This window comes from Henckelia pumila, chromosome 1 (assembly GCF_033568475.1).
Source record: "Henckelia pumila isolate YLH828 chromosome 1, ASM3356847v2, whole genome shotgun sequence".
NCBI classification, from domain to species: Eukaryota; Viridiplantae; Streptophyta; class Magnoliopsida; order Lamiales; family Gesneriaceae; genus Henckelia; species Henckelia pumila.
In genome coordinates, this window is record NC_133120.1 from 116824020 (window position 1) to 116839115 (window position 15096).

Sequence of the window (15096 nt, forward strand, 5' to 3'; positions counted from 1 at the left end):
GTTAAAATAGATAATCTCAATCATCAAATTTGATTGAAAATCAGAAGCAAATGGAAAAAGTTACCTAAAGGGGTCCGTTGAAGATCGTTCCTTTAGTGTGCAGACTACCACTTCTGTAATAATGAATTTAATGGTTGTCTGATAATAAAATTTTTGAGAATCTTAGGATGTTGCTGGAAGATGTTGTCAACATCGTGGACAACACCTCATTTGTAAACATATTTTTTTTGCATGTGATTGCATTTTATTGCATTGTTACACTCTGTTTTTAGACATAATTAGGACATGCATATTTATTTTATGGTGAATATATCTTGCTGAGAAGTTTGAAGTTCGAAATAAGCAAAATTTAGTGATTTGCTCAATCAACTAATATTTCGAATTGATTTGTGATTGAAAGTGTTTTTAGTGGAGTTTATTTCGATGTGGAGTTTCTTTATGGAAATCTTGTGAAAATCAATTGGCTTGAGTTATTGCCTTAATTCGGAAATTTGTTGCCATAATGATTTCAAACTCCATTTTAACGTTGGCAATTGTTACTGTTAGGGAACATTAACTGCGACCTAGTGTTAAGAGGTGAAGGGTTTGTGTTTAGATTTGATCTTATCATCAGAATATTTTATGGAAAAAATTTTGATTCACTGATTTTGAAACAGAGATGGGCTACAAAGAAGATGTTGAGCCAGATGTTGACAACACCTCTGACAACATCTTAGAGGATGATTTTTTTTTGAGATATTTGATGGTCATTGTTACTGCTATTGATTCATCTTTGATGGTCATTTTTACTGCTGCTGATCCATCCCTTGCATTCTCTGATGAAGGCTCTGAGGAATCTGCCTCAGAAGCAGATGTTTCATCAGATGCTGCTGACATTCTTGCTGACATCTTAGATGAGGAGTATTTGAATATTGTAGAATTTTTCAGAATTCGGAATTTTCTTGCTACTGTCACTGTTATTACACCTTTCTTTAGGAAGTCGGTGTTGCTGTTTCTGCAGAAGATGTTTCTGCAGGTGTTGCTGTCACCCCGGACAACACCTTGGATGAATACTACTGAGTAAGTCAATCATATTCCTCTATTTTTTTTTCTGAGAATGCTGCAAACGATTGGCAACACTATGCCAATTGTGACTTCTTTGAGGACCACACCATTGATTTGAAAGCATATGGCGCACAAAGTTTGGTAAAAATTTTCCAACTCAGAAATATGTTCGCTACTGTGATATATGCTACTCTTTACTTTAGACTTATGGTCTTGGAATTCTACTGAAATTTGACTAAAGCTGTGCCGAACCCTCTTTCGCAAAATTTGGGAAAATTCATGTGAGGGTTCATATTTTTCGAGTTTAGTCCTACTGTGATTAATGGATTTTTTTAACCCACCCGAGGTGGAAGAAAATGTGCAGCCTGCTCTGATAAGATAGCTTATGTTATTTACAAAACTGCAATCAAGACTTGGACTCCGTCCACAAATTCCATCTTTGTCACCAAACAACAAGCTGGTGTGATATGTGCTATAGGAACTGGAGCAGCTTTGAACTTTGGAAATCTTGTGTTTTACTACAGTTATGCAATATGCAAACTGTGGGTTGGTATCTTACATGCTCTTGTTTCCTTCTTTGATATTTGATGAGCTAGTATCTCAATATTTTGAAAAACATGATGATGAGCCTTTATCTGCTGTTGTTGAGAAACTGAAGCTTGCACCTGCATTACTTAGAGGTAACATGAAATTGGACCTACCTTGGTCAGAAACAGGTGCTGCTGCAGATGTTGTGGCAGATGTTGCCAACACCTCCACTGCCACTGCCATATTTTTTTCCTACTTCAACAACTGGATTCTATCTTTATTCAATCCAGATGTTTCATGTTGAACATAAGATTTTACAAGCCAAAGCAGACATTGCTTACTTTAAAGCTCGTCTATCTTTATATCAAATTTTTCTTGGTGTAGGTACCTCTTCTGGACAAAAAGGGGGAGAATATTTTGAATTTGGTGGCTCTAGCTCTCATGGAGAAGATAGTGACTCTGACTCTGATGGAAAAGAATCTAGTTCTGGCAAAGCAAATGATGGATTGTCACAGAGCAATAAGTTTTAGTTTTTTTGCGGTTTAAGTTTATTTTGCTCTGCTCTAATTTGTCTTATGTTTTTGCTCTGATATGGTTCTAATCAATTGTTAGCTTGTTTGATTATGACTCTCTGATTTGTTATAAGTTTTTTCTACCCTGACTTAAGTGTTGTGAGGAGATGTTGGGAACATCCTCGACAACATCCATGCTTAGACTAAGGGGAAGAATGTATTTTCGAATTCAGGGAGAGAATTGATATTCAGGGAAGTTGTGATGTGTGCTGAATTAATTAAATGTGTTTTGTGATTCACTTCTGAACTTGTATTAAGTATTTTTTGATATATTCAAGTGTTGTGTGCAGATGTTGCCAACATTATTTACAACACTCAGAATTGAAAGATCAAATTCAGGGGGATAACTGATTTGATAAGTTTGAACTCAGGGGGAGTTCTGAGAATTAATATTCAGGGGGAGTTGCTGAATTGATTTTAGGTGTTTTGTCCAGAAAAGCAAAAAGGGGGAGATTGAAAGAAATTAATTATTCATTGATATCTTTCCATGTTTTGAAATATTATAATATTTTGTTTTGCCTTTCTAGGATTGTTAATTAATATTGTGTTTTCTATCTATATGTTTGATATATTTTAAACTAGAAATTACTTTGATTTGAATTGAGATAATATAATATTCCTAGATTTAAAATATGGTTGATTGGGTTAATTATTTTGTAGGAGATATTATGCACTTATCATAATATATATTTATCTCCTAACTTATCTTTGTTTCCTTATCAATGTAGATTCAAGTTTGAATTAAGAAAACAAGATCAAGCCCTTTTTGGAGATAAAATTGGAAGACATTCACGTTGAATAAATAGGAGAGCAGATCGAAAAGCATGGAGTGCAGAACGTAGTGCAGAATAGAGCGAGCGAGAGCAGAGAAACACATATACTGCACAAGAGAGAGTTTCACGTCGAAAATTCAGAGACTCATTCATGAGAAATCAAGAGCTCTGAATTACATAAGAAGATTGGAGTTTTCTGTATTGCCGTGAAGCTTTTCGAGAACACTTGAAGATTACACTTGCAAGAGTGTTGATCGAAAGACCTTTTGTGGTTCTCGAATTTCGGCAATCAGGATCAATTCTTTTTGGTTTTATCGTTTTGCTTTTCTTGATTTCCGTTGATGCCTTGAAGGTTTGAGAGCACTGAAGATTGGTGATCGAAGCTGTGTTGCTCTCGTATTTTGGCATCAAGGATCAACTCCTATCTTGGGTTTTCTTGTTCTACTTTCAGTAGACTTTTAAGGGAGTTGTTTTTATTTATTCTTTATTTTCTCACATGCTTTGAGAAAATTGATTTTTACAATAATTCACTAGTTTTAGGGTTTGTAAAACTCTTTGATTATTTTCTAGTGAAAGTTTTGCCCTGAGGCGCTGCAAGAGTATTTTATACTCTTGCTTAAATATTTGAGTCTGATTTGTTTGGTTGCTTATCTATTTTATTCATTTCTTTCAAAAATTATGATGCATGTTAATCAAGGTGTTATTGAAGATGTTGTCAACACCTAGTGACAACATCTGAATCTGTTTTATGTGCAACATTTTATTACTTTAGTACTTGTGCATATTTACTCTTGATTATTTTTATTGTTGGTTTACTGTTAGTTTGCTGTTACTATTCACGTTTTAATATTTCCGCTGCATGTTGAGTAGGATGTTGTCAACACCTAGTGACAACATCTGATTCTGATAATTTTTATGAACCATGATATCCCTTACACATTATGTCCAGATTTAAAATTGAACGGTTTGTTTTTTTTTTTCAAAGATCTGCAAATCATGTTGCACACTCGCGAACAACTCAGGGTTATTATCTAAATGATTCTGAAGTGTTTAGGGATTTTTACCCTTTTTTTCTTTAGTTCAAGATTTGAGATTTTCTATTGGAATTTGGATGGAGGAACAATATATTTCTACCTTTAAAAAAAAAAGTTTTTTTTGGGTGATTCTATGCTACATCGGGTGAGATACACTCCTTTTGTGTTTTTATTAAGATGTTCGCGCGAACATCTTGCTGAAAAAAAAATTATGTGGACACACCTGTACTTTTTTTGTCATTTAGCATGATATTTTTTGTCATTTAGGGAGATGTTCGTGCAAACATCTCAAAAAAATTAGGGAGTGTTTCACCCGGTGTAGCATAGAATCACCCGTTTTTTTAGTTCAATGTCGGATCTGTACTGATCCAACCATATTATTCCATCGCCAAAAAAAGCCCGCATTGGTCCATATTCATGAACCGGGCTGGATTTTTAACCAAGAAATTCAAGGGTTTCGTAAATGGATTTTGCGAGATTGGATTTCATTAAGTGGCTCCGATTTTCGGGTCTTGGTCGAAAGCCCTGATTTGAAGAGGTATCAAGAAGGAAATTTATTTACTCGAAAACATCGATTTTGATTTCCTCCAGTCCAATCGATTACTGGATTGCAATGATTGAATCAAGAATTTGAAATTTTTTGAAAACTGCTTATATTTTCTTGGAGCAAAAGTCCCTCCTTTATATTGCGAGACACTCAACAGCCACCGAGAATAAGTCCGTCAATGGTGAGATTAGTTTTTCAGTTTTGTTGTTATATTCTCTAGGGTTCTAACGGTGTTGACATTCCCTTTTGCTCTTTCGATTTTTTACAATCTAATGATTTCAGTTTTATGTTTGTTCACAGGAAGACACGAAAGAAGAATTCGAACCCCTCTTTGATTATACTCGCGTGCAGCCACGTGACGTCGTCTGCCTCGACGGTCAGCTCCCTCACCTATGCGTTTGCAAATATGCTTTGTAAAAATTCTCTTGTTCTTTCTGATACTTTGGAATTTTTAGATGATGGTGACGATGCATCACCTGCGTTTATCTCGAAAAGGCGGAAGTTTTCAAATGCTGAGGTAAAAAAAATGTCTCCCATTGTGACAAAAGATTGGTTTTCTTTTGTCTTTTAGTATTCTCGTGTTTGGTTGTAATGTGTTGAAAATGGGGATTTTTAGGCAGCGAAGAAAGTAGTGGATGTGAAAGATGCAAAGGTGATAAACCTTGATGATAATGAAGATAAAGAAGAAGATTGGCTGCCCCCGCCGCCAAAGAGTTTCAATCATTCGGATAAAATGCTCAAGGAGGACTCAACTTTGAAGGCGCTGAGGTAAAGCTTGAACCATATATTATATTTCATACTTTTTATATTCTTCTTCTTCTTCTTACGTAAGCCTGATTAAAAGAGGTAGTAGTTGAATTTATGTTGCTGTTTTATATTTGGAGATTGAAATCAAAACTAGAAATAGGTGAACGTACGGAAGTGGATTATGAGCACTGCGATTGTTGTGGGGCTGATGATTTCTTTACCGTTTCTCTTTTTTAATGGGCTGATGATTTTTTCTACTGTTTCTCTGTTTTAATAATAATAATCCCCTTGATTCTAACTGCTGCAGTTCTTTGCTTTCAAATATACAACAGAGAAAAACACATATTAGAATTTTACACTACTTTCCATCGAGAAATATTAGAATTTTACACTACTTTCCATCGGTTTCTCGACGTGGAACTTTTTCACAGGGAAAATTTAGAAAATGGACTTGGTCAACCATGTTTTTTAAAAAATAACCCTCCTAGAGTGTACTGAAGTTCACTTGAGGAGGGTTATTTTTTTTGAAAAAATGGTTGATCAAGGCTACCACTAAGATTGCTTTAAAAATTCAACATTTCCTGCCTTGTGTCCTGTCCTGACCTCCATCCTCCTATCAGCATCCCCCACCACACCATATATCCTCATAAGTCGTCGCATAATTGCACTTCTAGTACCATGTGTTGAACTTGAGCCAGTGTGTTATTACCCTTTCCTAGAGTGATTACAACCTGGTTGATTTGTCAATGTCTGTTAAAGATTGATAAAACATGGACTCGGGTGCAGCTTGATTAGATAAAGTTTTCCACGTGGAGTACCTCTTTGCACATGTTTAAAGCTCATCCTTGCCTCAAACCTTCAGCTACTGAATGTTGGGTGGTTTCATGCACGCATGTAGTATATTTTACCCTCAATAAGCCACTATGAACTAATGAAATAGTAGTTACCAAAAATAGATGAGCGCTGAGATTTCTTTTGTGTCAACTGTTGATACCTAGCTTGATGTATGCTTTGATTTGATGCTTTGGGGAGTTTGAAATTGGTGTCTTCAGATTTAAATCTAGTTTGTCTCTTTTTTTATGAAGGAGATTATAAATTTTAGTAGCGTTGTGGATGTAGAACTTGGTGGAGTTAGGGTATGTTTTAACCTCTGTTTGCAGCACCTCAGTTGGTCTTCATGTTCATTGATGATTCATTCTCCCTGATTGTTTTGGGTTTTATGTGGGAGAACAAAAGTTATGAGTGTTCACATATTTGTGCAGGTGTCCAAATGTGAGGTTGGAGTTTTTTGTACACTTGTGGATCCCTAATTTAAGATACAAATAGGGACAGAATCTCTTTTATTTACATCTCATGTTTCTAATTGCTTAGTGCCCCCTACGATTTATTTCCTTTGATCTATGGAGTTTAATGAAATTTTGGTCCTTTATTGACCTAAAGACACTAAAAGGGCTTCCATCTCTGCTATTCTCCTAATCAATTATAATTTTTCACTAGTATTTCCCGAATTGATCACTTCTATTAATCGTAACGAGATGGGCAAAGAGTGACATTTTGTATTCTGTTTCAGTTTAAGATTTTGGATTATGATTCGTGAAACAATCAAAAGTTATCAAATTCTCCCTTTGATAGATGATGGATGACTGATTGATCTATCTTAGGTTAAAAAGGCAAGAGTTGGCATCATTTGCCCAATCAGCTGAGGAAGTAGTTCAAGCTGTTGAAGAATCTGTAAGGAAAAATATTCAAGCTTCGTTACAATATTCTCCACAAAGTGCAACCAAGGAGACACTGGAACCTCCTCATGAGAGAAGGAAAGTTGTTATATCCATCCAGGACAAAGATGGGCTTAAGCAATTTCGGGTTTACATGGTATGTGGTGTATTGTTTTAAATCAAGCTGCTTTATCATTAAGAAAAAAAACTGTGCAACTCTTCCAGTGTTTTAAAACCCAAGTGAAATCAGGCAATTGGAATGCCCAGAAATCGTACGTGGCTTGCGTTTTACTTTTCAAAAAAACCAATTCAACAAACAAAACCATCATCTTAGTGATCATCATTTGAACCCGATGGTTGGAGTCCCATTTCAGAAATTTGAATTTGTGAATGGTGTTTGGACGTGGAGAAAGGATGCATGGATGGTTGAAAAACACAAGTAGTTGCTACTTTTGAAGGCCTAGGGTAAAATTCAGGATTGTGAGGATGGTGACATTTGTTGCATGTGGTGTTTAATATTAGATGAAGTTGGAAAACGAGGAAGAGCAATGAGTCTTGAAAGAGTAGTGGCGAAAGGGATGGTAACAGGGAGATGTATGACATTGGGAGTAATTAGGAGTAACCATTTGTACCTGATGAGATGTATACAATTTTTGAGAAGTAAACCAGAAAACCTTCAACCTACAATGTATACGCATATTCCTCTTCGAATTTTCTTTTGGTTAAATGTTAAATGTGTAGCGTAGCTATACTCCATCTTACTCTTTTCACCACAATATCGACAATTACGGTTTAAAATAGGTCAAAAACTTTGATCCCTATTTTTGGGTGGCTTCAAATTATATAAGAACTGAAGGGTGTTTATGTATTTCTGGAGGTGTCAAATATTTGAAAATTTGTCTCAAAACATTGCATGTAGAAGTATGTATTTTAGTCAGATGACCTCTACTTTCTACTGCTATCCTTGTCGGACCAACTATCTATTTGTCTGTTCCTGGTGCAATTCTTGCGTATCGATTATACATTTTGCCACCTTTTTATAGGATGATAAATTGGAACGACTCTTCAAGATGTATGCAGACAGAATAAAGCTTGATGTGAATAATCTAGTCTTTTCATTTGATGGGGATAAAATTAGTACAAACACCACGCCTGATAGCCTCGGAATGGAGGACAATGATATTATTGAAGTGCATGTGAAGTCAAGTTGATCCAGGTGAACATACTTTCTCATACCTCTGCCAAGTATGTGCTCTCTAGTTCCTTATCGAATACCTTCTGTCCTGCATGAGACAGATCTGAATGATTTTTCATATATATTAATGGAAAGTGGGATTAGCCTGATGTTCATATTGAATTAACCTGTTACATTATGCTACCTGGTGCCCCGCTCCTGCTAGACTTCAGAAACAACCATCAGAATATGTAAAGGAAACAAATGAATGACTACTTACTCAAAGAACTGCTACTAATCATTTGACAAGGCTATGCATGATGGAAGTTGTATTACGATCAGCGTTATATACTAAATGGAGAGTATCTTGTATCTTCTTCAAAATTAAATTTTTACCAGATGACGAATAAGAATTCTACAATAATTTTAAAAAAAACCTCAAAAGGTTTGAACGAAATAAGATAATCATATAATTTAATGATTTGGCTCCAGATGAAACCAAAAAGACCATCTGATTTTGTAATCCAAATTTCTGATGCAGTGTTTCAGATAAAAAAAAAACCTGTTAAGAATGTATTAACACTTAACAGACATCAGTAGAGATGGTTGCTGAAGCGACGTGCAATTATGAGAGCAAGGAAATTAAGCAGTTTACTTTAAAATAAAATCTTATCATAATTTATTTTCCTTTTAGATTACACTGCCATTAGTTATTGTAACCATCATTTAGTTAAGGTTATTGATTTTGTTTCAGGCCGTTGGATCACAGGAGTTGCTGGTTTACTATCTTTTCTTCCAAAGAGCTTACAAGTAAGCCTTGTTTTGGATGACTTGTATATTACATCAAACTCGTTGCTATCATCGGCCATTGTAGACACGAAACTGTTAAAGAGTGATGCTTTGAGCTCCTTTTGATTTGTCAAATGGAATCTATAAAAAAATGTAGCTAGCTTCCTATGATAATATCTTCTGTTTAGCTTTTTCTCATATTTGTTTCGGAAATTACAATCAAATTTGTCCGGTCGATGCATCTAAAAAATCGAGACCTGATTATGATTCAAGGGGAGGGAGGGATAGTGTCTTTGGTTAGCACAACTCCCAATATACCTATATTAACTATATCTTGAAAATTGTGCAATGATTTTTTGAATACATTAAACATGGATAAATAAGGAAGCGTATACATAATTTGTTTTTCCAATGATTTTTTCTTAATATGTGAAGAAAAAAATAAGACTATATAATTGGACGGAGCGAGTATTATTTCTTTACATTAATCATAACTTACATTTATGAGAAATGTCATGGTTAACCAAGTATTATTTCTAGACATTAATCATAACTAATATGTATGAGAAATGTCATGGTTAACCAACTAAACCAGAGTTCTTTTGTAGACAGAAATTAGCAATTTCGAGTATAAATGAGACTAGTTATCCATTTGTTTTGTGTTTTCTTTCTTGTTTTAGAGATCAGTTTTCTATTGTACAAGTTGCATGTGATTATTGTTTGGATATGGTAATGTTTGTGAAGTATTGGTAATTAACTTATTTGAAATTCAAAATGGACGCATTGGAGTCCAATTATTTGTGGCAATGGGCACCACAGGCGACATATAGGCTCTATTAGAATGAGCCAAAATGAAGTATAGACCATACCACAAAAGAAGCAAAGAGAATAATTTGGACCCACCCATCACTTGAATCCACAATAGATTACCCAATCATTCTCATTTGTGTTTTGGTGGTGCACCAAATGATGTCCCCATAATTAGCCCAATCTACAGTGAGGTAATAAGCCATGATTGTTGGAAACCGGGAATCATAAAAAAAGTTAAATTATTTTACACCTGAATATGGTTCTCATATATTTTTCTATGTTACATCAGATAACCGTGCTCGGTGCAATCTCCGTCGGTCTCAATAAAACATGGAGCGCTCAGCTCTTGTTTTGTGAACCGTGGTGCGGATCACCGGTTGAAACATAGCCAAATACGATAATGATTAATGTTAACTCGACTACGACTATATGATGATTAGGTTTCATGTATTTCAAAACTAGCATGTAGTTGCACAACAGCGACGAAGGGTGCTATGGAGGATTTTTCCTTCTTAGTGCCTTTCAATTTCTTTCGTTGGCGGCTATATTTTTTTTCCATATGGTGGGAAATTTTTTTTTTATTTTTTGCTTTTTTCAATTTTAAAAAAAAAATTGAATATTTTTAGTTTCATTCCCTCGATAAGATTTCTGATTCCATGATATCCCTAGTGAATTATAAAGATTGAATTTGTAGTTTGGATTTGGGTGGTGTTTGATTTAACCAGTGAATGGTAATTGTTTAATGAAAATTTTATCTACGTTGGAAAAAGTTAGCACTAAGCAAACACTTTTGCCCCCATGCTTCCCTACCGGATCCAATGCTTAGGCGTGCACTCTTAGTTGTTGCCAACCATTCTTGAAATCTGAGTTTTTTTACATAAAAGCAAGCAAATTATTCCAAAAATTGTAAAAATATATATACCTTGTGTTTTACATGGAAAAGAAACTATATGATGCTATTTTTGGCACCAATCATTTATTTTGCGTACCGTAAAATGATGTTTTTATGTCGTCGTACTAACAATTCTTGTCATAAATATAGATGTTATGTTTTCTTTTTCGTTTGTTTGAAGACAAAATTTTTTGTAAAACGGTCACACGAATTTTGTGAGACAGATATCTTATTGGGTTATTCATAATAAAGTATGATTTTTATGTCAAAAGTAATATTTATTATTGTAAATATGGGTAGGGTTGAACTATCAGATAAAGATCCGTGAGACTGTCTCACAAGAGACCTACTATTGTTTCAAATATAGTTAAGCTTTTATCTTAGAGTAACACTCCTGTGAGACAGTTTCATTCATGAGACGGGTCAATCCCACCCATATTTATAATAATAAGTAATACTTTTGGCATAAAATATAATATTTTTTAATGTATAATCCATATAAAAGACACGTCTAAAAAAATGACCATTCAAACCGTCTCATAGGAGTTTTTGTCATTATCTTTTATATCTAGTATAATTTGTTCTATTGTTTGACCCATTTACTCCCACAATAAACATTTCAAACAAATTTTTTTTTATATTCCCTTATATATAAAGAATCTGTCCTTTAAACATCATCTTTTTTTCTACCCAAATTGTCCTTATATGATATAAATATTACACTTTTTTCTTTTGTTTTTTTTTATTTTGATATTTCAAATTGTAGTTTAATCTCTCGATGATTTTTACAACTATGATATTACTTTTATTTGAATATAAATCAAATTAATTACAAAAATATTATGCAAGAACACAACGTGTGCATCAATACACTAGTATCTTATTAAAACATTCCTTAAACACGAGAAAAGAGTAAAATTGAAATGCTTTTGTTAAATTTGTTGTTCCATTGATTTTATTAATCTATATGAAAATGCAAATACATCTATATAAAATCAATGTGAGTTGAAAATCTTTAATTTCCAATAATAAATATAAATATATTGACTCCATCACTTACTCCATGTTATTAGTAAAAAATTTAAGACGACCATAGTCATGATTTTAATATATACCGAAAATGAGTAACAAGTATTACAACATACACCTCAGCTATACTGTCATGTTTTTTTTTTATTTATATACAATTATATAGATTTGTACTATATATATCGATATTTTTTTTTACTCTTTTACAAATATATATATATATCATCATCGACTCCGTTTTAAGAAATGTGCAACTATATTTTGAATGAATTAAATTTGGTTAAAATAAGACATCATATATAATTTGTTTTTTCATTGATTTTCATTATTACTTGCGGAGAAGTAGCATACATGTGCAATCGCGAGGGAGATGAAGTATATTATTAGAAACGAAATTGAGCAATTTAAATTTGAGAAAACCTGGAAGCAGTAAAATATTGAGAGGATTGAGAAATTGCATTAAAACATATGAAATGGGTATAGGGTGGTTAAAATAAAGAGAAAAGATGAGCTAGTGAGTGATTGAATTGGATTGGATGGGATTAGATTGGATTGGATACGGAGGCAGCGTCTCGAGGCTCACGCGCAGCTACTTGTCCACGGAGAAGCCGACAGCGAAATGACAGTTTTGAAATATTTGCTTTTGCGGCCAAACAATGGGCCGTAGATTAGGCGTCGAGTATCCAATCATTGACCTTTGTTTATCCCTTTTTCACACGCGCACCAAACGGCGTGTGTTGCCCACGTTTTTGGCCGTCGGGTAATCGTCGAAAGATTCGAAACACATGCGTTGTATGTGTAAAAATTTAAAGGTTTCGGGCGGTGGTCGTTTTCATGCGGGTGAGAATGTATACTACACTATATATGATCTATCAATGAAGAAAGCCCTGTTGGTGAATCATAAATGAAAATTTATGTCAATTTATTATAATATTGTTTGGCCGAAATGCAAATTTTTAGGTGACTAATTGAATTTAAAGAAATCAGTCCGAATTGAAAATCCATATAAGAATCATTCAAGAAATATGAAAATTGGTTTCAGATGACGAATGAAAGACTAAGGTAGTATTTGCAACTTCTAAATATAAGTGATTATACTTTAAATATAAGTGATTATGAATTTTTTCATCACAAATTTGTTAAGAAAAAAAATTCATAATAACTTATTTTTAAATGTTGCAAATATTACTATGAAAGGTGAGAAAATGCTGGAAGTAGTTAAGTGGGTCATGCAGCTAAAATCATGGGAATGACAGTTGCAATGAACCAAAGAAACAAAATTTGGGGAACCAAGTCCGAAAACAACAACTCATCGTCAACAAAAAGAGTAAATCATCTGTGAAATTTTAGTCTGCACATTTAGTTTCAATTTGCAAATTTTAAGATTTTTTGTTTTCCTAACTTTCTAGTTCTATTTTCCAGCTTTAATTTAGTTTACTCAGCTTTCAGCTTTTATATTTAAATTTTTATTCTGTGTAAAAATGTTATTTTTATTTATTAGTGACGTAATCTTGTATCCATATCATTCAAATAGTTAATTTTCAATGTTCTTTTAATTATATTGGTTAAATTTCACTTAGTTGCATCCAAATCCGATGAAATTATAACGAACGGCCGAATTGCGACTCATGACGTCCGATAAGAAGTTAGATTTACACACTTTTTTATTACATATTGGCACAATATGTGTCTATGACACTTATTTTAGACTTTTAAAATATTATTTCATCTTTATCTAAATTTTTGGAATCTTTAATTTACCATATCATCTTGAAAGTGACACGAAAATCAATTAACATAAAAAAATTGAGTAAGTCTACCGCGAGACGGTTTCATAGATCTATATATGTGAAACGAATCAACCTGACCTTATGATGAAAGGTAAGATTTTTGTATAAGAGATATATTCATAAAATTGATTTAAGAACCGTTTAAAGAGATTTTTGTATATATGCATGCATCCCGTGCAAAGGTACTAGTTTGAAAATAAGTGTGATAGTTTGATTTGAATGAAAAATTGATTAAGAATGAGAATTTTAATTAAATTTGAAAATATATTTTCTTTTAAGAAAATATTAAAAGAAAATATAAGGGAATCTATGGAATTTAACAAACCTTCACCAATATATCAACATTGGTTGCTCTAATGTTTCGACTTTAATTAATAGCATATATATATATATATATATATATATATATATATAATATTTTATTTTAAATATAAATTAAAATATGGTATATCTAATCACTAGGCGTTACTTCAAAAAAAAACAACAAAAATATTATACTAAATAATTGGTTGAATTTACTAACAAGTCCAATAATGAAAATATACATAAATACGATGCAAATATCTACTTGTATTTCAAACGATTTAACTGTGTACGTGTTTGTTACTTCAAATAATATTTTTCTACAAGTTAATCGCTTAACATTGCTTTAAATAATTTTAAAAAAGATTAAGTCTCTTATGAGACATTTCACGACCCTTTATGAAATGTGTCAATTTTGTTCATATTTATAATAAAAATAATAATTTTAGTATAAAAACAATAATTTTTCATTAACGACTCAAATAATAGATATCTATCACAAAATTGACATGCGACCATTTCACAAAAGTTTTTGTGTTTTAAAAATAATTTTAAGAACAAATAAATGTATTAAATTGACACATCATTTGTTAAATATTTATTTTTTAATAAAAATAAAAATGATGGAGTTTGATAGGGTCACGGTTCCTAGCTATTTGCCTCTCCATTTTTCCTATTAGAAGATTTATTTTTGCTAAATAAACGCATGGGTGACGTAATAATGGCGTGAAATCATTCGTCATACATATGCTGGAATTATTACTACTAAGGGAATTTGTCCAAGCCAAGTGATTCGAGTGAACGCCTGAGCTTTGCATTGAGAATAAAATTTTATTCATTTTTTTCCTTTATTTTACATAGCCCGAAAAAATCAATAATTTTACATAAATTTTTAATAAGTTTTCAAAAATTACAATGATATTGTAATTTCATAAAGTAAATTTCTATATAATCTCACTTTATCATTCATCAATAATCATATTTCCATAAAAAAATACAAATACATATAAATTCTGATAAAGTATAAATTCTGATAAAGTAACAAGCGTTTGATTCCTTAAAAAAAAAAACAAAACAAAAAACAAACAAACGTTTGATCATATATATTTATATTATTTTTAGAGCAAATAAAAAAAAACACTCAGAAGTGAAAAGTCAAAGACTAGCTGTATAATTTCGATAACTTTCCGTGCGTATATATATTATGTTATATATATATATATTTTATATTATAAAAAGATGAGTATTTTAGAGTAATTATTTTGGAGACACCAAAATAATTTATTTCAAAATTTTCCTTTTCTACCCAATATTTCACTAAAAATTTCCCACTAACTCCATATTTTTTT

At 32.6% G+C, this 15096-nt stretch overlaps 1 protein-coding gene across 3 annotated transcripts; it reads left to right on the forward strand.

The window, feature by feature from the left end:
- The first annotated feature begins 4390 nt into the window (after positions 1-4390).
- Positions 4391-10367, forward strand: LOC140875692 (uncharacterized). Of its 3 annotated transcripts, XR_012148564.1 has the most exons (8): positions 4391-4679; positions 4799-4874; positions 4954-5015; positions 5115-5266; positions 6907-7117; positions 8004-8176; positions 8889-8944; positions 10023-10367. XR_012148564.1 is itself a non-coding variant. In XM_073279461.1 (7 exons), the coding sequence occupies exons 1-6, from the start codon at positions 4677-4679 to the stop codon at positions 8169-8171; spliced, it is 663 nt and encodes a 220-aa protein (XP_073135562.1). In that variant the 5' UTR covers positions 4391-4676; the 3' UTR covers positions 8172-8176; positions 8889-9342. The 3 variants fall into 3 exon arrangements, 2 of the variants coding, with proteins under 2 accessions (XP_073135562.1, XP_073135561.1); XM_073279461.1 differs by lacking the exon at positions 10023-10367 and having other exon boundaries at positions 6916-7117; positions 8889-9342; XM_073279460.1 differs by lacking the exon at positions 10023-10367 and having other exon boundaries at positions 4392-4679; positions 8889-9334.
- Positions 10368-15096: the final 4729 nt, after the last annotated feature.

Bases quoted from the DNA above. Each gene is read 5' to 3' on its own strand.
- LOC140875692 (XM_073279460.1), top strand. The intron at 5,267-6,906 runs GTAAAGCTTGAA...GATCTATCTTAG, and splicing joins TCAACTTTGAAGGCGCTGAG to GTTAAAAAGGCAAGAGTTGG. The intron at 7,118-8,003 runs GTATGTGGTGTA...ACCTTTTTATAG, and splicing joins AGCAATTTCGGGTTTACATG to GATGATAAATTGGAACGACT.